General features: G+C 39.8%; 5 protein-coding genes across 11 annotated transcripts; 4 read left to right on the top strand and 1 right to left on the bottom strand.

Moving 5' to 3' along the window:
- The first annotated feature begins 972 nt into the window (after positions 1-972).
- LOC140790589 (galactinol synthase 1-like) lies at positions 973-3,091 on the top strand. The gene is made up of 4 exons (XM_073140726.1): positions 973-1,932; positions 2,035-2,358; positions 2,461-2,595; positions 2,684-3,091. The coding sequence occupies exons 1-4, from the start codon at positions 1,609-1,611 to the stop codon at positions 2,882-2,884; spliced, it is 984 nt and encodes a 327-aa protein (XP_072996827.1). The 5' UTR covers positions 973-1,608; the 3' UTR covers positions 2,885-3,091.
- A 785-nt stretch (positions 3,092-3,876) lies between these two features.
- Positions 3,877-6,922, bottom strand: LOC140790927 (uncharacterized). The gene is made up of 3 exons (XM_073141244.1): positions 6,659-6,922; positions 6,392-6,560; positions 3,877-4,261 (listed from the first exon to the last, which is right to left on the bottom strand). The coding sequence occupies exons 1-3, from the start codon at positions 6,716-6,718 to the stop codon at positions 4,065-4,067; spliced, it is 426 nt and encodes a 141-aa protein (XP_072997345.1). The 5' UTR covers positions 6,719-6,922; the 3' UTR covers positions 3,877-4,064.
- A 177-nt stretch (positions 6,923-7,099) lies between these two features.
- On the top strand, positions 7,100-11,115 carry LOC140791576 (ABC transporter I family member 20). Its single transcript, XM_073142223.1, has 7 exons — positions 7,100-7,441; positions 7,521-7,654; positions 8,252-8,371; positions 8,529-8,624; positions 8,738-8,890; positions 8,973-9,050; positions 10,708-11,115. Exons 1-7 carry the CDS (start codon positions 7,270-7,272, stop codon positions 10,945-10,947), a joined length of 993 nt encoding a protein of 330 aa, XP_072998324.1. The 5' UTR covers positions 7,100-7,269; the 3' UTR covers positions 10,948-11,115.
- A 341-nt stretch (positions 11,116-11,456) lies between these two features.
- On the top strand, positions 11,457-13,714 carry LOC140790154 (large ribosomal subunit protein uL23-like). Of its 2 annotated transcripts, none has more exons than XM_073140101.1 (4): positions 11,457-11,516; positions 12,054-12,109; positions 12,930-13,293; positions 13,416-13,714. In XM_073140101.1, exons 2-4 carry the CDS (start codon positions 12,091-12,093, stop codon positions 13,498-13,500), a joined length of 468 nt encoding a protein of 155 aa, XP_072996202.1. In that variant the 5' UTR covers positions 11,457-11,516; positions 12,054-12,090; the 3' UTR covers positions 13,501-13,714. The 2 variants fall into 2 exon arrangements, with proteins under 2 accessions (XP_072996202.1, XP_072996201.1); XM_073140100.1 differs by having other exon boundaries at positions 11,460-11,516; positions 12,927-13,293.
- A 439-nt stretch (positions 13,715-14,153) lies between these two features.
- LOC140790639 (pentatricopeptide repeat-containing protein At1g56690, mitochondrial-like) lies at positions 14,154-22,794 on the top strand. 6 transcript variants are annotated; one of them, XM_073140796.1, is made up of 5 exons: positions 16,689-16,922; positions 17,025-17,105; positions 18,054-22,233; positions 22,353-22,391; positions 22,494-22,794. In XM_073140796.1, the coding sequence occupies exons 3-4, from the start codon at positions 19,056-19,058 to the stop codon at positions 22,376-22,378; spliced, it is 3,204 nt and encodes a 1,067-aa protein (XP_072996897.1). In that variant the 5' UTR covers positions 16,689-16,922; positions 17,025-17,105; positions 18,054-19,055; the 3' UTR covers positions 22,379-22,391; positions 22,494-22,794. The 6 variants fall into 6 exon arrangements, with proteins under 6 accessions (XP_072996903.1, XP_072996902.1, XP_072996901.1 ...); XM_073140798.1 differs by having other exon boundaries at positions 17,025-17,991; positions 18,085-22,233; XM_073140802.1 differs by lacking the exons at positions 22,353-22,391; positions 22,494-22,794 and adding an exon at positions 14,154-16,460 and having other exon boundaries at positions 18,054-18,625.
- The last annotated feature ends 903 nt before the right edge of the window (positions 22,795-23,697 follow it).

The raw sequence follows: 23,697 nt of genomic DNA, 5'->3' as shown, positions 1-23,697 counted from the left end.
CTTCTTTTGTTCATATTACTACTACATTTCCATACTGTTGTTGAACACGTAGATTATATGGGATAAGATTCTTCTAACCTCGGAAAGACAAAAGGTATAATAATAATATATAAGTAATTTAGACACGTTTTTAACCTCTAACTACCATTCTATCTTTTTCCTAAGAAAAGTTGATGACAGAGTGGTCAATGTATGATAATTATCCATCCAATCCAATGGCATGCAGAATCTTCCAGCTTCATTGTCTAAGTGGATCACATAATATTTACCAGGAGTCCAATTGGCAGAGCAAAATATAATAATGAAATATTTTGCCTGAGATATTATTATAAATCTCAATAATATCAAAGTCGAATCCCAGTAGTCGTGGACCAACCCAGAACTTTGCCGTGACGGCGAAGGAGTTAAATTTAAACCACAACTCAAATTTTTAATTCGTTTTATAAGTAAAACGCTAATTTTATTTAACATTTCACCGACACGAAAAAGTAGATATTAAATTTGGAGTGTATTTAATTTCTGTAAATAAAATAAAATTTGGAGGATGACTCGCTGCGAAGTACGAAAAAATCTACAACCGATATTGCAGCGGGACCCCACCATCCCTCCCTAGCACGTCCGCTAGTCTTAATCAACCGTCCGTTTTGGATCAAATGAATCGTGGGCCGTTCGATGGATGACAGCAAGCAAAGAAACCAAATGTATATTCGAAGGTTCCTTTTTTCTTTGAATTCCGTGGGCGGTGCTGAATCCCGATGGTATCATTGACAAATAGGACATTTCGCATGTAACACCCCACGTTTAGGTAAATTTAGGCTCAATCTAGTTTACGTTTAAAAGATGAAGATGTAAGGATTGATTCGTAAAATCGGGTAAATATAGGGTGTTAATTGAAAGTTCCCTTCAGAGAAAACGGATAGAATGGAATTTTCCTCACCGTGAGGTGGCATCACCGCCTCAGCTGTAGCAGGTGGGATAAGGTCCGAAGCCTTCAATGTGTGGATAAGGGCGGTGGCTCGATCCTCCACTCACTGGCCGGTGACGCCACCGCAAGCTCCCTCGAAGTTTCCTTTCTCGACACGTGACGCCATCGTAAGACATGTAACGCATCCTGGACCAATCTCCACGGCTCGTTCCCCCTCGCCTCGAAAATCGTAACGCCACGCGATCCTTGACAGATCAGACGGTGGTCGTTTAACTGTCTCTTTTGGCTGTCTGAGGTCAATCGTAACAGTGACACGTAACCAGCTGCTTACCTCCCCTGCCGGCACGTGCACGTCCAAAGGATAACCAGCCAATGAGGCGCTTCGGTTCCTGTTAGTTGAAGTCTTACGAAGGTCCACCAAACAGCGACTCCCATTGTTTAATTACCAAAAAGGGCCTCTCGAGAAGGTTCCGCCTTACCTGCCGACGGTCTTCATCCGTACACGTGTATGGCCAGCAACTCAGATCTCCGCACAGCAGAGAAGACAAGCCGACTCCAATTCGGTAATTTCGCCCTGCCTACCCGCGCCTATTTAAGTCCCACCGGAGCTCCGAGAACAACCCAAATCGACAACCACAACGAGTTTTGCTTCGAAAAGATCGTGTCTGTTCTAATTCCTGTGAATGGCGCCAGAGACAGCAATGAACGAGTCTGCGGCGGTGGGCAAGTCAGTGCCAAATCCGAAGAGGGCGTACGTAACTTTCCTTGCCGGAGACGGCGACTACGTGAAGGGAGTGGTCGGGCTCGCGAAGGGGTTAAGGAAAGTGGGCGCCAAGTACCCTCTGGTCGTGGCGATGTTACCCGACGTACCCGAGAGCCATCGCCGGCTTCTGGTGTCGCAAGGCTGCATCGTTCGCGAGATCGAACCCGTTTACCCGCCTGAGAACCAGACCCAGTTCGCCATGGCTTATTACGTCATCAACTACTCCAAGCTCCGCATCTGGGAGGTAAGCAAGCTACCGTAGGACTCTTTGTCAAATTTGCAGTTCGGTCCCCCTGGCCTACTGTTAAATTTACAAGTAACAACCTGTGATTAAATTATTTCGCAGTTTGTGGAGTACGAGAAGATGATGTACATGGACGCGGATATCCAAGTGTACGATAACATCGACCACCTATTCGACTTGCCTGGCGGGTACTTCTACGCCGTCATGGACTGCTTCTGCGAGAAGACGTGGAGTCACACGCGTCAGTACAAGATTGGCTACTGCCAACAGTGTCCGGAGAAGGTGACGTGGCCCCACGACAAGCTGGGCCCACCTCCGTCGTTATACTTCAACGCGGGCATGTTCGTCTCCGAGCCGAGCATGGCCGTCGCCAAGTCGCTGCTCGATACAGTAAACGTTACCACTCCGACTCCTTTTGCCGAACAAGTACGTATAAACTTATGCGGCCCCTATCCCTGATTACAATTCTTTCTGGGTTTTTTTGCATATAACAATTCTCTCACTCACTCTCTCTCTTGGTTACAATAGGATTTCTTGAATATGTTCTTCAAGGATATCTACAAGCCTATTCCACTGGTGTACAACTTGGTCTTAGCCATGCTATGGAGGCATCCGGAGAACGTAGAACTCGAGAAGGTTAAGGTGGTCCACTACTGCGCAGCGGTACGTGTTCGAAAATTCGAAGTCTTTAGCGGGTTTTTTTGCAAGAAGGTCGTAGATAGTAAATTTTTGTGTACATTATCGCATGCAGGGGTCGAAGCCATGGAAGTTTACAGGGAAGGAGGCGAACATGGATAGGGAGGATATCAAGGTTTTGGTGGATAAGTGGTGGGATATCTACAACGACGCGTCGTTGGATTACAAGGGCCCGGCCGTGGCCGGCGTCGTCGTGCGAGTGGCGCTATCGGAGGCGGGAGACGTCCATTACGTGACCGCGCCGTCGGCGGCTTGAGGTCGAGGGGGAGAGGTGTGAATTGTGAAATTAATATTATAATGTTTTTGGGGTTTTTTTGTAAATTTGAGTGCTGAGGTGGTATGGATATTTTGTATAAGTTTAAAGATTGATATGCGTTTTTTTTTATTAGAGGGAAAAGGAGCCAAAAAAAGGGTGACTTAATGTCATTATAATATTAATAATAAAAATATTTATTGTAAATAACTTTGGTGTCGCTTATCTTTATCAATTTAAATTTTCAATCTTTTCGATAAAAGAATAGGATAAGAAATACTAGCTGTTGGGCTTGGGCCACACATATATATCCTTGGTCGTTCAATTACACGTTTTTTTTTGTGTGGATGGTGTGGTGACGTGACACCCGTTTTTTATTATATTTGAAAAAAAATTACATTGTTTTGACGTATGATATGATGATATCCCTAATGGGCTAATGGCTGATGGCATGCATTACGAGTTGGGGATGGATTAGAAATGCTTTCAACATAATTTATTGTAACCAGTGTCCGAATTTGAGTCATGAAAACAATGAGAAATATACTATAACTTGCTGTCGACCTCTTCACTGAGTGAAGTGACATGCACGGCAACTACAAATTGGATTCATGGATCATGACTGAGTCGTTAGAAATCTCGATCTTGAAGTGAAGTGGTCAAGACTTTTTTTGCGTCTCTTTAATTTTGGATTTTTTTTTCTCATATTGGTTGACACAATTAACCATAATTAATTTGGTCTCTGTCGTGACAAATAGTTCCACGAGAGGGAAATAGTTGAGTTCCCGATTAATTTCTGGATTGGAGAAATGTTTATGTCGAAATCCATCAATAGGTCACAAACAAATCTGGGTATAGTGATGGTTAACTACCGATGATAATAATTTCACGCCATGACCTGCTGACGGAGAAAAAAAACGATTCACTCCGAGATAATAAATTGCATACCAACCTTAAACATAATATTTAAGAGGAAAAAAAAACTTCTATAGCTCTTTTCAAAGAAGCTTGATGCATAAAAAAAGGTACACCGTTGAAGATATCTGATAACATGCATTTACTCTACCTAAACATAAGTACTTGGACACTGGAATAGTAGTAAATCTCTGCAATTTACATCAAAGAACATTAAGAGGTTTTGAGAACAATCACAGAATAGAGAAAAAAAGTTAGTTTGTTATGTTCATCGACCCAGCATCACAACCCGGTCTTTCTGAACTGCTTGAGAAATGTTGAGGTCAAAAAGTTCACACCGGATCGGCATCTCCATTTCATAAAAGGGGTTCTTCAACACATAATCCGTGTATAACTCATAGATGACTTTAAGTAGAAGTTCCATATTTTGTGTGCCAGACTCGCAAACAACAAAGAATTTTGTTCCTGTCGGAAATAAATCATCAGTCATATTAGTAAAAAGAGCATAAGGAATCCTCATTGTTTTTTCTAATTCCAATTTTAAGTGCATAAAGAAGTACCTCAACATGAAAGTACATATAATGTAAATCCAGTCTGTTCTACAACCACATTATTTGTAAGAAATTTGAACTGGATGATACAGATACTATTAACACATTACATTTTTATCAACATTCAACAAGGAGATGGAACGCAGAACTAATATATTATGAACATAATAGTCAATTCTTATGTCAGCACTTTGAAGTAGGGTTTCTATATATCTCTTTATAGCTAGTTCCATTATCTCTAAACCAAAAAAGGAGGTTGGAATTGCAAATAATTAGCCTTTATACCTTAGCATTCTATTACCATCCAAGCCACCTGTTCATTTCAAATTAAAGAACTCAAATCTGAGTTAGAATACTGACAATCCTATAGCTAGTAGTTTTGCTCCTCAAACATAAACTATGGAATTATTAAGACTTCAACAAGAGATAGTAGTGCAAGCAGCAGAGTACAAAACAGGCCTAGAGAAGACGAATTTATTTATATTCTATGATCGACCAGTATAGTGTAGTATAACAATCAACAACTTCAAATTGGACCAGTTTCTCCTCAATAAATAAAAGCTTGGGCCAACAAATCCATCCTAATAGATAGGGCTATCAAAATAATCAAGTCAACTCAAGCTCGACTTGATAAGACTTGATTAAGCTCAGCTGAAAAATAAGTTGAGCTGAATTTGATCTTCAAAATAGGCTCGAAAATAATTTTGAGCCAAGCTTGATCATGAGCTGCTCAATCAAGTAGGCTCGATAAATCTCAAAATATATATATATATATATATATATATATATATATATATATATATATATATATATATATATATGAGTAATGCTTTCTATACTATACTATACTTCTATTATGTACACTGATCTTGTAGAGTTTAAATATGAATTTTGAGCCAATCATATCTTTTGTAAATAAACGGATATTTCTAATAGTTTATATTTTTTAATAAGATCTTATTTTAAGTTTGATTCAAGCCTAAATCAAGCTTGATCAATCTCATTATTTGGCTTGAATTGACCAAGGCTTGAAATTGCCTTTTAAGCTTGAGCTCGAAATTGGCTCGAATTAAAATGATTTCAGTTCAAACTTGATCACAAATCTAGACTCACAATTATTTTCAATTCAAGCTTGATCAGAGCTAGGCTTGATTATACCCCTACTAATAAGAGATAGCGGGAGACGTGACGAAACCCACCAAAAGCTAATGCTCCCCCAAAGTAAAATAGCACGTGAAGGATCATAAGTGCACTTCGAAAAAATTAGCAAAATATGAGCTAACCGCCTAAAGTTCATGTGTAACTTTTAATCGAACAACTGAGTAACTTTCAAGCACATCTACTTAACAACTGCACATTATATATGTACAAATTACTCACCAAAAATCAACAATTCTCCAGCCTACTTAACCCTAGTAATCCTTTCCAGATTAAAAACTATGTGCAATTGCAGTTCAACTTAATACTCTTCCATTTCTCTATCAAAGATGCCCATCCGCCCATAGATCTCATACCGATTTACTTTAGGCCATGGTATGACCTATGCAACAGAGGCCCCATTTGTTCAGTAGAAAATTTTCTCTGTGGGATTGTAGCTTGATGCCGTCACATTACTATGGTGAAATGGTACCCTGAACTTTCCAAACTTTTTCTGTTTGGATGAAGTTTGAAATCTAGAAACTTAGGAAATCGACCAAAGGGGGAAAAAGAAGCAAACTTAGACCATATAACCTTCAATTGTGGTGTTGAAATGTACAAATCATGAGAATTTAAGTCTCATTATTTTCAGTAAAGGCTGATAGCATGTTCAACATTTTCCAACATTTTCCAATAAAAAGACCAATACTGCAATTATCTGAGGGGGTTTTTTTTCACTAGTAATGCTGATATACTAAGGCCATTAAAAGAACAACCATTTTCTTAGAATTCCAGAAGCAATCAAAGTTCTACTACTCCAACTCCACTCGCATGAATAGATGTAGGCCAGAACACTACTAAAGCAAATGGGTAAACTAAATAAGCCTTTTTTTGTGAATAAGAATACCAGTGAGGGATTGGAAGCAGTGGAGATCGAAGGTATCGGCTTGGAGGAGCTCGATCCCGGTGCATCCAACGGTGGGCGATAGCTGCTGCGAGATTGCGTGCATCGAATGCCACAAACTCGCCAATCGCAAGCTATCGTTAGTATCCATCCGACCGGCAGATCCGTAATCCTTGATCCAAAAGTTGCCACTGATTTAGTTACGAGCGAGAGAAGAAGATATCACAAAATTTTGCGGACGGATAGAATTAGGATTCCAAAAGAGCGCACCTTGTAGAATATTAGACCACCGGATTTGTTGATGACGAAGAGGCTGTAGATCGCAGCCATGGCGGAGTACGAGATCTAACGAGGTTGCAACCGAAGAAGAAGATCGCGGTCTCTACTCTCTATTCAATAGAACTAGAAGCAAATCCATTAGAACCGGCTCTGGCAACTATAGCCGGCGAAGGTTCTATCTGACTAACATAGACGTTGCAGACTTTTCGCGTATCTCCGAAATGGAGGTTTCGGCAACTCCACTCTGCAACTTCTTCATGTTAGGTTCGACCGTGCCAACTTTTGGACTTGCACAGTTGTTCCCCAGGAAGCAAGCTGGCGAACCACCGCAGAGCTCAATATCCCACGTGGCGCTTCTCTATTGGTCCTCGTTCCAAACGCATGGTGCCGTCTACTTAGTTCCACGTAGCCGCTACACTTTACTTCCCGATCCAACGCACCGCCAAAGAGGGAGAAAAGAAAGCCATGGACGACGCTACGCCACACCAACCCGAGCTTCTCCTTCTTCCCGCATAAAGACCCTCTCTCTTCTCTCTCTCTCTCCCTCTCTCTCTCTCTCTCACACACACACAGAAGAAGAAGAAGAAGAAGAAGAAGAAGAAATGGCGGACGAATCCAACGAAGCTCCTGTAGTAGTCGAAGTGAACAACCTTTCCTTCACGTATCCCGGGATCGACGGCCACGCGCCGCCGGGATCGAAGCCTCTCATTGATGGCTTATCTCTCTCCCTCCGCGCTGGCAACCGTTGCCTCCTTGTCGGAGCCAATGGCGCCGGTTTGTATTCGTGTGATCGATCTATTCCCAATCGGATCGGATTGGATTGATTCGATCTCTTGGGTTATCTTTGATGCAGGGAAAACGACGATACTGAAGATTTTGGGAGGGAAACACATGGTGGATCCGGCCATGGTCCGAATCTTGGGGAGGTCGGCGTTTCATGATACTAATCTCACTTCTTCCGGTGATCTTTCCTACTTGGGCGGAGAGGTAGGATAAATTTAACGGATATATCTACTAGTTCTTTAATCATAGATTCATCCTATAAGTTTTACAAAGGAAATTTTCATTTCACTCTCTCCGTATAGCTAGTTACGATTCACATTTAAATAAACACTTGAAGCCCTGTATTTTCGAGCATTGCCCAAGTAACCTGTGCGTGGTTTTCATACATTTGGATGTCTCTTTTTGGGTGGAAGAAAGCTCGAAAAATATAAGTTTGATTTTTAAAATATTGAAAACATACGGTGTGAACCATGATATAATTAAACAAAGATTTTTCCCAGAATATGACAAGTATGAAGTATCTTGGAAGATAAATAAAAGTTACATTGTTGTTGACATCTTGATATGCTCTTGATAGCTGAGACCAAACATTTGGGACTAAAAGGCTACTTCTTTGTGGTAGATATGTTCTTGAGTTTGATAACAAACTGAAAGTACTTTTAGCTTCCAGTTTTACCTCTTGGCTATCAATTGGATAAAATTGCATTTAGAAATATGCTGAATTGTCTTTATGGAACTCATTGTTTCAATGTTAACATTGTTTTGAATTGCATAATCTGAGAAATATTGTGGTGGATGCAGTGGAGGAGGGATGTTGCATTTGCTGGTTTTCAGGTAGCTATACAGATAGATGTTTCTGCAGAGAAGATGATATATGGAGTTTCAGGCATCGATCCTCAAAGGAGGGATGAACTTATTAAGGTGAGTCTATTCTTTCTATCTTTTCAAGGCTTGCAATCATAGATATTAGATGGCTTACTTGAGCTTTTTGTTCAATTTAGAAAGATGATTTCTTGGAGAAATGATCAGTTGTTTCCATAGTACAATTGATTTACTTGCTTGATCATCCATGCCTCAGATATTAGATATTGATCTTTCATGGCGATTGCATAAAGCATCAGATGGTCAAAGAAGGCGAGTTCAAATTTGTATGGGCCTTCTAAAGCCATTTAAGGTTTGTGATTCTATTATTTTTATTTCTGCTACAGCGATCGTATTTAGTTAGTTGTAACTTGTCAGACAAATGAGAAAGATTAGAACCTCTATATTTTTCTTGTCCTCTCCTAGGTTCTTCTTCTTGATGAGATTACAGTTGACCTAGATGTGCTGGCAAGGGCCAATCTTTTGAAATATCTAAGGAAAGAATGTGAAGAACGAGGTGCAGTGATCATTTATGCAACACATATTTTTGATGGTCTTGATGATTGGCCATCGCATATTGTGAGTTTTGTGGCTGTAATTTTGTTTCATTCAAGGAATTCCTTTTTGTAGTACACGTAGTTATATTAGAACTGAATTTCAGGTATACGTCGCAGACGGGAAGTTGCAACTGGCATTGCCTTTAGGAAAAGTGAAAGAAACGAGTAACTTATCTCTCATGGTAAGAGAATTACAGTTTGTTGTAAACTACTGATGTATCAGTTGTCTCAACGAAAATGTTGAATGTGCAGTTCTAACTTACTTAGCAAGAAATGTTGTAGCATTATTAATCAGAGAGAAAAATAATACTTTGTTTCATACTTTTTGAAATGCAAGGAGAAGAAGCAAATTAAAATCAGACATATGCGAAATAAAAGGTTCTAAAATTGTGAGTGTAGAATATGAATCAGTACCTATCTTGTAGAAAACAACATGGTAATGACATGACTGATATTTATGATTATTTATAAGGTGGAAGTGCAGCCGAAAATCATTAATAATCTTGAAGGCAATTAGGATCTTCACTTTTCTTCTTATTTCACTTATAAACTAGATGGCCTTTTTATTAAATCTCTAATTTAGACATTGCTGCATTACTTTAGAGAAATATAGAAGGGTACAGAATATAATGAGGAGAACAAGTGAAGTAAGAGTGCTGAGTTTCATGCAGTGGATTGAAGAGAGGAAACAGCGTGAGATATGACATTGATGGTTTCAGAATATCTGATCAGTGTGTTCAGTTAGCAACTGCATGCATGAGTAAAGAAGTAAAAGTGTAGAGACTGTCTATTACCTGTTGCATCTTAGAACCTTATCACGGATGGTATCTTTTGCTTGTTCGCCATTTTACATGCTTATGTTAATTCACCAATTAAGACAAGGACTGCAACTTGACATAGATTGATTTCATCATCAGGGGACGTAACAGGGATGAAAAGAATATTTTTGTTACCTTAATGAATGCAGTTTTTTCCTCTAGTTTTCTAATCATGCATTGATTAGGTTATAATTGACAATCTGCCACATAGCTGGAAGAATTGAGAAGAAAAATTGAAGTTTCTTGAGTGATTGGTTCTAATGACAATCTATTCTTAATTTTTTTCAAGTTCATTAAATGTTTAAGATTTCTCTTGTTTGGAGATGAGATGGAAAGCTTAAAGTACCTGTTTTACTCCATTTGACACTGGATATCATATTTGGAAACAATAGTTGCTGTTGCCTAATCTCTGCCTTTTTACTTCAAGGAATAAAGATTTAGGTAAAGGAAACTGCTTTTCGATGTGCCGGTGCTATTTGTGTTGATAGGTAAATAAGTCTGTCATTGGGTAGCACCTCTTTGGTGAAAGATTCAACAGGTTGCTGTGGTCAAGCAATTGGACTAGTGTTTCTGGTTCTAGGTTTCCTTCCTTAGTGCCTTCACTCATCCAATGATGGAGTCTCTGCCTTGAATGTGAACTGTGAAGGCTTACTAAGAAAAGAATCAGAACAAGTTCTGGAAGATTTTATTACCAGCCTCTATCCATTGACCTCATAATTTCACCTCTAAGGAGCTAAATTTGCTTTCTTGTTCCTGACAGAAATTTGTTGTTGGTTCTGACTCACATGAGGTTTTTTAGTCTTCTCCAAAGCTTGTCAGGACCACAATGCTCGACCGAGGTGTTTCTTGTATCTTCCAGTTATTTTGAATTGTTTGGATCGTGTCTCTCCATGTATAAATAGATGTCTCCAATTATTGCACTCTTATAGTGCATTCCTTGGTCAATATAAGTTGTTTTATGCTGCATTACTCGATCATAAATTTCTGGTATATGTCAGTCTAACTACTTATTTGACTGCAGAGAACAGTGGAGAGCTGGTTGCGAAAAGAGAAGGATGACAATAAGAAGAGAAGACAGGAGAGGAAGGCGAACGGTCTATTGGAACATGAGAAGCCAATAGAGGGAAGTCGAGTAATAGGAGACCCTGCCAGAAGTGCAGCTCGAGTATTGAATAATGGTTGGGCAGCTGGGAGATTACATTCAACACTAGCAGGGGAGGAGAATTTCCTTCTCAGTTCTAACAGGGTTCTTAGGCAATAATTATAGTCCGATTTAATTATCTAAATGGCAATCTAAATAAGGAGATCTCCTAGAGAGCAAGGGCCTTACATATCCCCTCGAAATAATTATCTTATTGTAATTCTTTTAATGATATAACTTGATATCTTATGTATAATTTATCATTCAGTGCAATATTTCTCTGTTAAAGTTCCTTGAGTAAGTTTTTTCCCTATCCAAAACTGTACCATCCTTTTGCTAATTATTATTCAAAATCTCTCTATATATGTGTGGATTAAACTATTGGGTTGTCTGAAATCAGGGTCCGGACCGATAATAAAGGGAAAGAAGGGCGTAAAAAAAAAAATTCCCCTAAAACTCGGACGCTCCGGCTTAAAGTCGGCGTCGTTATATTCACAACCGTAGAAGCCCTCCGTTTTCTCTCTGGGAATCCAAGCCGCTCGCTTAACGGGCTTGACCCTTCCCACCACGGAACCGATCCGATCACGTAAACAGGCTTGCGGGTTATTCGTTAATGTCTATAAATATCTCCTCAACCGTTTCGTTCCCCTCCTTTAGGGTTTTCTCGGAGACCGCGGCCGTGAAAGAAGGTTGGTATACTACCCTCGGGTTTCTCCCTTCGCAAGATCGTCCTTTCCGATTCATAGATTTGGTTCTTCGATTAGCACTTCGTTTTTTCTATAATTTTCGCGTGTAATGTGCTCTCTGTGATCTAAGCATGGGATTTAGCTGTAGCTTTTCTTAATTGGTCAGAAGGATTCGACATTGAAATGTATATGAGGGATTGGAGTAGAAAGAAGTCTTTTCATGGTGGGATTGCAAAGATATCCTAAATGTAGACTTGTTTGGTTGTCGTAGTTGCGTCTGACCTAAAGGAATCGAAAAGCTTATTATGTTATGAATTTATCATCCCTAGTGGCATTAGATGATATATTTAATACCGACCTTCGTTATTTCTTCTGAAGGTTTTCGAAAATCTAAACTATGAGCGGATATTGTGTTAATGTAGTCTTTCTTTGGACTGTAAAACTAATTCCTTACGTAATTTATTACGTGTTAAGGCTGCAGTTTATTAGTCCATTTTATGTCTATCAGGCTTGTGACGTTAGTTTCTTGATTATCTGCAGGTATTTTTATTCTGCCCACACTGTTCTGTGAAACTAAATGGCCCCTCCAGAGAAAGGTATTTAACTATTTTAGCCAAAGAATAAATTTAATGCCGCTAAATTTTAAGTGTCATTGTAGGTCATTTGTATATGTTATATTTTGCTTTTTTGGACTCACTCATTTATGGTTCTTCTCTACTTATGATAGTGTTAATTGTGTGATATTGTAAGAATTTGTAGAAATTACAAAAAATGAAATTAGAAGAAGGGTCATGTAGTAAGAGCTTCTCGAGTAGTTCATGTAAGCCATTAACTGAACATGAAATAGCTAATTCAGAGGGAAATGTACATCTCTCAATGACAGTCTACTCGAATGGCGAAGAATTTATACCTCTAAGAGCTTAGTAAACAGATAGAATGCATCAACTGTGAACATCTACAGTTAAATCAGGTTCAAGTTTATACTAGCAGAAGGTAACAGGATTTAAAATGCTAAGACAGTTCCTATGCTTTGCTACCATGGTTCTGCTATTCTAAAACAGTGACAAAAGAAAAGAGCTCTATGATTTAAACCTGTGTATTTTAATGCTCTTCTTCACTGATTGCTGTCCTGTCATACTTTTTCCTGGACTAACAATAGGATTAGCAGGGGATGTGTCATAACTTATCTTTATAATGTTGCTTGGGAAATCTAGCTGTTTAAATCTAGAAAGTAATGTAGTTTTCCAATTTCTGTAATTTAGGGGTATGAATAAAAAGAGTAGATCTCCTTCGGTGATTGCATTCTATTTTATTTGTACTTTACATTTTGCTCTGTTATCTTTTGTTAGTAATATCTTGAAGGAATTATCAATCTTGTATCAATTTTGTCTTACATGTGAAATTTTTCTGCAGCAGCTCCTGCCAAGAAAACTGATGGCAAGAAACAGGCTTTGAAGGTTGCAAAGGCTGTGAAGTCTGGGACTTCTACACTGAAAAAGAAGGCAAAGAAGATACGCACATCTGTGACCTTCCATCGTCCCAAGACACTGAAGAAAGATAGGAACCCAAAATATCCTAGGATAAGTGCGCCACCTAGAAACAAGTTAGATCATTATGCGATCCTTAAATATCCGCTTACCACTGAATCTGCCATGAAGAAGATTGAAGACAATAATACAATTGTCTTCATTGTTGACATACATGCTGACAAGAAGAAGATTAGAGCGGCCGTTAAGAAGATGTATGACATCCAGGCAAAGAAAGTTAATACCCTAATAAGGTCAGTTGGATTTTTCTTTGTTTCTTTCATTGCTTTTCATTCCAATATCATCATGCATTCTGTAATTTAGTGATTTCTAATAGTCTATTCTGATCCTTCTGTTCTCATTTAATATGACACAGGCCCGATGGGACAAAGAAGGCATTCGTGAAGTTGACTCCAGATTATGATGCCCTTGATGTCGCAAACAAGATAGGCATCATCTGAATCAGAGATAGAGCTGATTTTGCATTAATTTTAGTTTTTTTTTCCCATCCAAGTTCAACATTTTAAATAGGAAATTTTGCTTTCATTAAGTTTTCCTCTGTGTTTAACATTCTAATCAGGAAATTTTTGATTGAATTTTCTGTACTTTTAAAAGCTTTGAAGACTAGAGTGTATGAGGTTATAGTCTTGATGCATTTTTTGCTGTTTTCCGCAATGCTTGCACTTGAAGAGTTGGAGAATACCCAATTCTATGTTGGTCTCCTTATTTTTGTGTGATTCCCATGACGAACCAATATGGCAGCATGTGATCTATGTAGTTATAAGTTTTTATTTGGGTCACAAACTGAAAAAGTTCCACTGCAATTGCTGTATAAAGAGATGTACAAGTTTAGTCAGGAAAGCTATTATATGTTCGAGTATCAAGATATATGCGTTTGTTGAACAAAACAGAGAGGAAAAGCTCGAAACTTTTAATAGTTTTTAATGACGTAAGATGTCTATATGCTGCAAGTTTAAAACTATACATATGGTTATGTTAACAAATTAACACTCATATACGACACTATGAAGGATGTTGTGAAGCGTCTGAAGAACTACTAAAAAGTATACACTGGACATGATAATCCTTCTTAGATTTTATATTATATATATTATTTTTTTCTTTTTTTTTTCCTTTTTATTTTTGCAATGATGGATTGTCGGAGAATTCAACAAACAAAATGACTAATTTTAGGGTGTTATATGGAAATTGTCCAATTTAAGACATCATTCTCAGCTGTCACCCTCTCACCCTCTGAGCGCGCGGAATATTTCCGCTGTGCTCACTCTCGCGAGATGCGCCTCCCTCCCATCCGCTTCCACCCAACCAGCGTAGCGGCACCGATCCTTTCTGCTAACGCCCGCATCGCTCGCCTGGCTCGAGTTGGTGACATGAACGCGGCCGTCGCCGTGTTCGACGCCATGCCCACCCACAACATCACCTCCTACAACGCCCTCGTCTCTGGTTACTTCCACAACCGCCTCCCCCGCCTCGCCCTCCAACTGTTCGATAAAATGCCCCAGCGAAATATTTCCTCCTACAATGCTCTCATCTCTGGCCTAGTCAAATGCCACCGCCTTGCTGATGCCCACAAAGTCCTCGACTCAATTCCCTTCCCGCCCAATGTTGTCTCCTACACCTCCCTCATTCGCGGGTACGTTCAAGAAGCAGACATTGCTGAAGCAGAGAAGCTCTTCTACTGCATGCCAGAGAGAAATGTCGTATCTTACACTGTAATGCTTGGCGGGTTTCTCCAAAATGGACGTATCGATGATGCAAAGAAACTGTTCAATGAAATGCCAGAAAAAGATGTTGTTGCTCGGACGACAATGATTTCTGGTTATTGCCAATTCGGTCAGACGGCAGAGGCAAGGGCACTGTTTGATGAGATGCCGAAGAGGAATGTTGTTTCTTGGACTGCCATGGTGTCGGGGTATGCACAGAACCTCCAGGTGGATCTTGCAAGAAAATTGTTTGAGGTGATGCCCGAGCGGAATGAGGTCTCCTGGACTGCGATGCTGACAGGGTATGTCCAAGCTGGGCGTGTGGAGGAGGCTGAGGAGTTGTTTCTGGCGATGCCAGAGAGGTCATTGGTTGCTTGCAATGCGATGATTCTTGGATTTGGCCAGCATGGGATGGTGACCGAGGCAAGGCAGGTGTTTGATGGGATGAAGGAAAGGGATGATGGATCATGGAGTGCGATGATTAAGGCGTACGAGCGTAATGGGTTCCAATTGGAGGCGCTGGAAATGTTTCGCTCGATGCATATGAATGGGATATACCCAAATTACCCTTCGATCATTAGTGCTCTTACAGTTTGCGCCAGTCTGGCTATACTTGATCATGGAAGGGAGATACATGCTGTGATGCTAAGGTCCTCCTTTTACATGGATGTCTTTGTTGTGTCAGCCTTGATCACGATGTATATTAAATGTGGGAATCTGGTTAAAGCTAAGAGCATTTTTGACATGTTTGAGCTGAAGGATGTCGTGATGTGGAATTCGATGATAACTGGTTATGCGCAGCATGGCTTGGGGGAGGAAGCTTTGAGTGTCTTTGATGAAATGAGATCTATAGGAATGTTTCCTGATGAGATCACCTATATAGGGGTACTCTCTGCTTGTAGCTATACGGGAAAGGTAAAAGAAGGGCGAGAGATTTTTGATTCTATAACCTTGAATTCTTCGATTAAACCAAGAGCAGAACACTATGCCTGTATGGTGGACTTGCTCGGTCGTGCAGGCCATGTCGATGAAGCAATGGACTTGATAAGGAAGATGCCTATTGAAGCCGATGCTGTTGTTTGGGGTGCTTTGTTGGGTGCAAGTAGGATGCACATGAATTCGGAGATTGCTGAGATTGCTGCCAAAAAGCTTTTACAACTAGAGCCTGGCAATGCTGGGCCTTACATCTTGCTCTCCAATATGTATGCCACAAATGGGAAGTGGGAAGATGTTGCAGAGCTGAGAAAGGTGATGATCTCAAGGAATGTGAGCAAGTCCCCAGGTTGTAGTTGGATCGAATTTGACAAGATGGTACATTTGTTCACCTGCGGTGATGTACTGGCACATCCTGAGCATGTACTTATTGTTGGCATGTTGGAGAGACTAGATGGGTTGTTGAAGGAAGCCGGTTACTCTCCTGATAGCAGTTTTGTGCTTCATGACATTGATGAGGAGCAGAAAACTCATAACTTGCGATACCATAGTGAGAGGCAGGCAGTAGCATTTGGTATTCTGAAGATTCCAGCAGGTATACCAATCCGCGTCATGAAGAATCTACGGGTATGTGGGGACTGCCATTCTGCAATTAAGTTAATTGCAAAGATAGCTGGAAGAGAGATCGTTCTAAGAGATGCAAATAGATTCCATCATTTCAATGATGGATCTTGCTCTTGCAGGGATTATTGGTGAGGTCAAAGGTTCGCTCTAATCCTTCCTCTTATGAACATTTCATGCTTTTACTTGTCCATTGAATGGCGGCATTTGCAGTTTAGTGACCTGTGCTGTCTCTATTATATCTTAACTTCCATGTCTATTCTTTGAGCTCCTGGTGTTATTTTAACTTCTGCAGCCTTGAACTCGAGTGTCATGTTTTTTCAATTTGCAAAGTTTACTAATGTCCTTCCACTTTCACATGTTAGTTGCAGGAAGCATGAATTTCAGGGATAATTGATTAGGCCAAAGGCTCAGACTACCTTCTTCCTTCCACTAGTTGAAGTATAAAGACTCCTTTGACCTCATATGCTTGTTTCATGATGACATCACATCTTGAATGCTAACGCTTTTGGTGCCACAAACTTGTCTAACTGATTAGTTTACTACCTATTTGGAAGACCACTGTGGCTTCTCTTATTGAGATTGAACCTGAATTGTCATTCTCGGTAAATTTTCATGTTCTGTCACTAAATACGATAACAGAAAGTTCATGCTATTCTTAGTTTTTATATACTAATATTTATTTTATGCTTGTGTTTTTGGTGCAGGCAACAGAAAATGCCATGCAGAACAGGAACCATATTTTCAGCTTAGAAAATAACGTCAAAAAGGCAGTAATTGCCAGCAAGGTGGGAATTCCTGCATTTGCTACTTTACGTACATAATAAATCTGCAAATGCCTCCTCACTTACAGCATCATTTAAGCTGTTTTCTTCACATGGGCTTTGCATTTTTTTTTTTTTTGAGGCACTTGTTATTAACTTCACTGATTGTAGTGCTGGCAATAACGCATCGTCATAGTTCAGCAGCAAACCCTCCCACCACATCTCCTTCACCCAACAGTGTTATTCACCGGCAAGGCAATCCATGACCATTTTTACATTTTCTTTTCATTGTTTTTGGGCTTAAGAGGTTGTAGAAGTCCAAACATGTGCTCTTCTGGAATTTGGAGAAATTGTTTGGTTCAGACTAATGAAGAGTTGTTGTAGATTCTTCCCCTCAATTTGTCACCAAGTTTCTGATATTTTTTGGCTTAACTAAAGGAAGTTTTTTTTTTCCATTTTGAACCATAAAGCATTGTGAAATTTTCGTGAATTTTACTTGACCTTCCCCAACCCAAAAATATGGAAAATAGAGTGATTTTATTTTGCATATTGGGCCATTATTCTTCTTTGTCCCTTGATTTTCCATCCATGTACTATTCGAATCCTTCTTCTCACCTTCCTGCACAGGAAAGCAATGTACATCCAATCCCATGTTTTGATACTCCTTTTGCACCTATGATTTATTTGAGGTTATATATTAGAACAAAAAATATGTTGCTTCATCTGTAATAATCTTGTGGATTCAGTGCAGAGATTTATTCTATGTATAATAAACAACACATCCAGCTTAATTCCCAAGAGCATACTTCGTCTAGATTTGCTAATGCTATTCTGGAACAAGCCTATAAAGTGAGTAATGTCTGAAAATGGATGTCATCATGTGAGCAACTTGGGAAGTGGCATTATGTCTGTAAGGAAGTTTTAACTTATTTGATCCTCTTTAATTTCTAATTTCTTGTTTTCCTTGGTAAGGTTGTTTTACATACTTCTTCGATTCAAGCAGCATCCGGGACTTGCATGGACGGCTATTTGAAGTAGTTTGCAAAAGAATTCCTGCCTATCATTTATTTTCCTATATCAGTTGGAGAAGGCATGGATTCTCTCCCCTGGAGATCAGAAACAGAAAGAAAGCAAATGTTGGTGCTTCAGACTGGCTGAAGAGAGATGAAAGGTTTCCATGCAACACCAACGTTACAATCAGCTGCAAATTTGGCTGCCCATCACTCAAGAGCGTTAGCCATTCTGATTTGTGTGCAGAGCATGAAAAAATGATCCACATCCGGGGTACGATTGAAACCTATATGAAGGCGTGGATTTTGAAGTCTCATTAACTTGTGGAATTTGCTCACCCTGTCAATAATTGTAAAAGAAACTCCTTCAGGACTAGATTTTTCTTTGCACCAGCTTTTATCTCATGCCTGAGCCACTAGCAAAGAAAGTCTTGTTCTCTGAGGGTGGAAGAGGAAGCAAATCCTAAACCCACAATAAGATCAAACGGAATGATAAACTAGTGCCTGTGCCACTAGCAAACAAAGTTTTTATTATACCCTGCTGGTAAGCTATTGAGGCAACTTCTGTTAGCCGATAATTTTTTATTTTTATGACGACAGTTTTCGTCATTGGCGTTATAGTGAGAGGCAACTAGCAGGGAAGGAATCTGAATATCAAATGGAGCAAGTGGCCACGAGATAATTAAATCAAATTTTGGTTGTGTTTGGTTTTGGAGGACTTTGACTAAGCTTGCAAGCTGGGGAAAAAAATATGTATAAATAGGCATCCAACTTCCAACTGTTTTGTTGTCTTCTAGCAATACTAAATTCGAGTAAATCTCCTTGGCAATGATGCCGTTCAAGTTGCAGTCATAGACTTCAAAAGTCAACCAAATTCTTAGCTCTATTACTAATCATTCATCTCTTCAGCGTCCAATTTCCTTTCTTCATCTTGGAGTTCTGGGAGATCAATCTCGGTCTGGTGATGGCAGGAGAACTTGTTGCCTCTGCCGTTGTGAGGGAGCTATTAAAAAAGTTGGGCTCCGGGCTTTGGTCGGAGCTTGGGCTGCTATGGAACTTCAAGAAAGACCTCGATGACATGAAGACCACCTTGCTCTCAGTTCAAGCAGTCCTCAATGATGCGGAGAAGCGATCTTTCAACGATGAATCCGTGTGCCTCTGGTTGAAGAGGCTCAAAGCTGCAGCCTACGACATTGAGGACATGGTGGACCAATTCCAAACCCAAAACCAAGCAAAGGATACAAAGGTATTAAAGTACTTCTCCTCCGCCAAGTCATCTTTTTCTCTCCCAATTATGGCTCACAAATTGAAGGGCATGAGAAAGAGACTGGACAATATTGCGGCAGAAAGAAGCAAATATAATCTGAGAGAGGAGGTCATCCCGTATCGACAACAAGTAATTGAAGGCCGCAACACCACCTCCGCGGTGATCAGAGATGATATTTTAGGGAGGGAGGTAGAGGCGACAGAGATAATAAACAGGTTACTGTCTACAAGTGATGCATCGACCGCTTTCTCTGTTATTCCCATAGTCGGCATTGGGGGCCTAGGAAAAACGACGCTTGCCAAGCTAATCTTTAATGATGGCAGGGTAAAGGAGGTCTTTGAGCCGAGGATATGGGTTCATGCTATGGAATTCAACGTGGAAAAATTAGCAAGAGGTATACTATCATCGGGAACCAGAGAGGATTATAATCTTGGCAGCAATCTGGAGTTTAAAGTGAGAAGAGCCCAGGAGAATCTAGATGGGAAGAGATACTTGCTTGTCTTGGACGACGTGTGGAATGTAGACTGGGAAAAATGGGAAGCCTTCAAGCCGATGTTACAAGGTGGCAAAAGAGAGAGCAGAATCATAGTGACTACCCGCAGTGAACGAGTTCCTTCAATAATGGGCGCCGAAATGCCGCATATGTTGAAGCCTTTGTCAGATGATGATTGCTTGAAGTTGTTCGAGCAAAGGGCATTCGGTTCAGCTGATGCAAAAGATAATCATCTAGTATCAATTGGAGAGGAAATAGTGAAGAAATGCAAAGGTGTACCTTTGACAGCTAATGCTCTTGGAGGCATGCTCCACTTTACCACTGGGGAAGCCACATGGAAGAAAGTAAGAGATAGTGAGCTTTGGGAACTGAATGAAGAGGAAGGTGGAAGCCGATTGGAGAATAAAATCATATCTTCCTTAAAATTAAGCTATCAATATATGTCTTCTCCATTGAAATTATGCTTTGTTTATTGCTCTTTCTACCCGAGAGCCTCCGAGCTAGACAAGGACATGTTAATCCAACAGTGGATTGCTCAAAGATTTATTCAGACAGAAGATGAGAATGAAGCACTAGAAATTGGTGATGGTTATGTCAATTACCTGCTATCAATGTCATTTCTTGAAGAAGGACAAGAGATCAGGTATCCTACACTAGATATTGTAAGGGTGACTTACAAGATGCATGACTTGGTGTACGACCTTGCAAGATGGGTTGCTGGGGATGAAGTTTCAGTCTTAGACGCTAGAGATCAGAGTGCAATACCTAATGTGCTGGAGTGCCGTTATGCATCAATAATCAAATACGGTCGACTATCGGGGGAGCTTGAAAAGGCTTTACCACGGAAGGTAAGAGCATTACACTTCCACAGATGCAGGCGTCTTCCTAAGGGAATCTTCTCATACACTAAATGTCTTAGGGTCTTAGATTTCAGTTACAGTCTCTTTGAGCCATCGACTTCATTAATATACGAGTTGAAACAACTGAGGTATCTCAAAATTTCGAGCGATGCTGGAAACGTAGTAGATGAAAGAATAGGAAAACTTCATAATTTGATCTACCTTGATCTTTCATTTTCTCCCGAACTTATGGAACTTCCTAACTCCATTGGGAGCCTCCAAAAACTACATTCATTGAAATTACACGGCTGTTTTAGTCTCCAAAGCCTACCTGAATCTCTAGGCAATCTTGTGAATTTGAATACATTGAACGTCAAAAGTTGTTTTCAACTTAAAAGTCTACCTGAATCACTAGGCAACCTCACAGAACTGAGAACACTAGACATTCAGGGGTGTGCATTGCTCGACGAGTTACGCAAATATATTCATAATATGACACATCTAAAGATCCAAACAGATGAGCCACTAGAACTTGAGCCCAGTGCGGATATGCTAGAGCTTTACATTATGCAAGGTCCATCTACAAAATATGTAGTGCGGAGCATCATTGATGCTAAGAGAATATGTTTGAAGGAGAGAGGGAGTATCAATTCGCTAGTCTATGACTATACTTACAGGTTGGGAAGGGGTGATATCGCCATGCTAGAAGCACTCCAACCGCACCAGAATTTGCAAGAATTATGCATCAAACGATTCAGTGACTCAATGTTCCCTAGTTGGATTAGGAGCCAGATAGAGTCATTCCTCCCGAATCTGGTTAAGATCAAACTCTACGACATCTATTTAGGTTGTGGGCACCTGCCCATGCTAGGGCAGCTGCCTCAGCTTGAGGAGATATTGATTTGTCGTATGCTAAGTGTAAGGAGAATAAGTGAGGAGTTCTGTTGGGCTAGAAACAGAGTAGGTACACCATTCCTCTCACTGAAAAGACTAGAGCTTGAGGGCATGCTAGAGCTTGAAGAATGGTTGACTGCTGCAGTGGCAGGGGATAGAGAAAGAGGAGCATCCCTGTTCCCTTGCCTTGAGGAGTTGAACATCAGTAATTGTCCCAGGCTGCGAGTACACCCATGTATTCCACCATCAGTTAGAAGATTAAAGTTGAAAGACGAAGCGCGACAAATTCTTACGTTCTTAGATGTTGAAACGTCCCTCCTCAAACACTTGTATATCAGCGGCCTTAAAGGTCTGGTTGATTTGCCTGAGAGCATCCAAAGCCTCACCTCCCTGGAAACCTTGGAATTAGTAGTGGGGAAATCGCTAGCCACACTTCCAGAATGGTTGGGTGAACTCTTCCAGTTGCGATCTCTAGAGATCGGTCGTTGCCCAGTCATCGATTGTCTACCCCAAAGCATCCAATGCCTCACTGCACTGAAGAGCTTACATATCACAGGTTGTAGCAAAAGCTTATTGGAACGCACTCAGAAAGACACAGGTGAAGACTGGGATAAGATATCTCACATCGAGGATATCAAAATAACCACAGGTACATACGTAATAAGTTAATTGCACATATATGTATATTTTCTTAGTCATGTCTCTTCTTTTGCTTGCTAGCTAGCTGACAATTTCCTTTCATGTTTGTTGTATTACATTACGATTCAGACTCGGGAGACTCGGGAGAAGATTAATGCCTGCAGCCAAGTGAGTGTATATGAAAGCAAATTTCTTTCTTCTTCTTTTTTTCGTCCTTTGAGCTGATTTGCTGACTGCTTAAACAATTAACAATGCTTCTTCTGTCTGTAGGCTTACCTAGGAGGCTTCTTCACTCAAAATCCAAATCAATCTAGCATGAGTTTACATTAACAAAATAAAGAAGAGTGAATCCAATCACCTTACTTATGCTATCATGTATTTATCTAATTAGCAAAACAAATACTAGTATATATTGTCAGTCAGAATTATTGCTGTTGTGATCTTGCTTAATTGCAAGGACCATTTGTGTGACGTTTCTTTGGTGTGTTTATGTTTCAGTCTGCATTAATTTGCAAAGTATTGAAGTTTGTGAACCTTATTTGGAATAAGATTGAAGCTTCTTCTTTCAAAATTAATGGTATCCAGGTTAGACCGTTGCTATTGAAATCTGAACCTGAAAATATTCGAATAACGCGGATACCTTTAACAAACATTGTTATTGTGACTGCGTTATGTCAGCTTTAAATTTATGGTTAGAATGGTTGTTTCAAACCGTCTCATGTGACACACACAAAGTAAAGAAAAAAAGAGAGAGAGAGACCAGATTACTCGGTGCTCAGCAGGGCAAAGAATGCATGGATTTTGAAGGCTCATTAGCATAAAAGAAACTCCTTCAGGACTAGATTTTCTTAGTCATGTCTCTTCATTGATCGCCTCTATGTTACAGAAACTAACGCAAATTCACATGGTATAAGTGTACACATATATCTTAAGAATTATCTTGTACATATATCAAACAATTGTTTAAGCTGTAGATGGTGCACACTTTATTGCGTAGATCGATGAATTTGCACTTCATTCCATATTAATCTTTAGCCCGGTTGAGTTCATCTTCCTCATTATTTATATATCTAGACGAGTGATTGATGCAAAACTTGGCTACTCGAATTTTTAGTCCTATTCTTTTGTTCGCCAAGTGATGTTCATTCAAAATGTATTGTCTTCAACTTTGGCTACTCGAACTTGGATATTGGAGGGCTCACCGCAGGGCTAGGCTTCTTTTTTAGGCCATATTTTGGTCGGCTGATGCGGACATTAGTGACATATTACGCAAACATATATATATTAGTATAGTTTTTTCTTTAAGAAATTAGTTTTAAGTCAATTATTTTTATTATGCATTTACTATTTATGGTATTTAGGGTTATATTTATTTTTTCGTAATTATTTAGGGTGTTATTTACTTATTGTTATTTGTAAGGTCTATATATAGATCAATTTTTTATTCAATCAGGATTAATAAAGAAATAAAAAA

The sequence above is a fragment of the Typha latifolia genome, chromosome 6, assembly GCF_019914945.1.
Source record: "Typha latifolia isolate L0001 chromosome 6, TyphaL0001v2, whole genome shotgun sequence".
Classification (NCBI taxonomy): Eukaryota; Viridiplantae; Streptophyta; class Magnoliopsida; order Poales; family Typhaceae; genus Typha; species Typha latifolia.
Note: the sequence above shows the minus strand (reverse complement) of the source record. Positions and strands in the feature narration are given on the sequence as shown.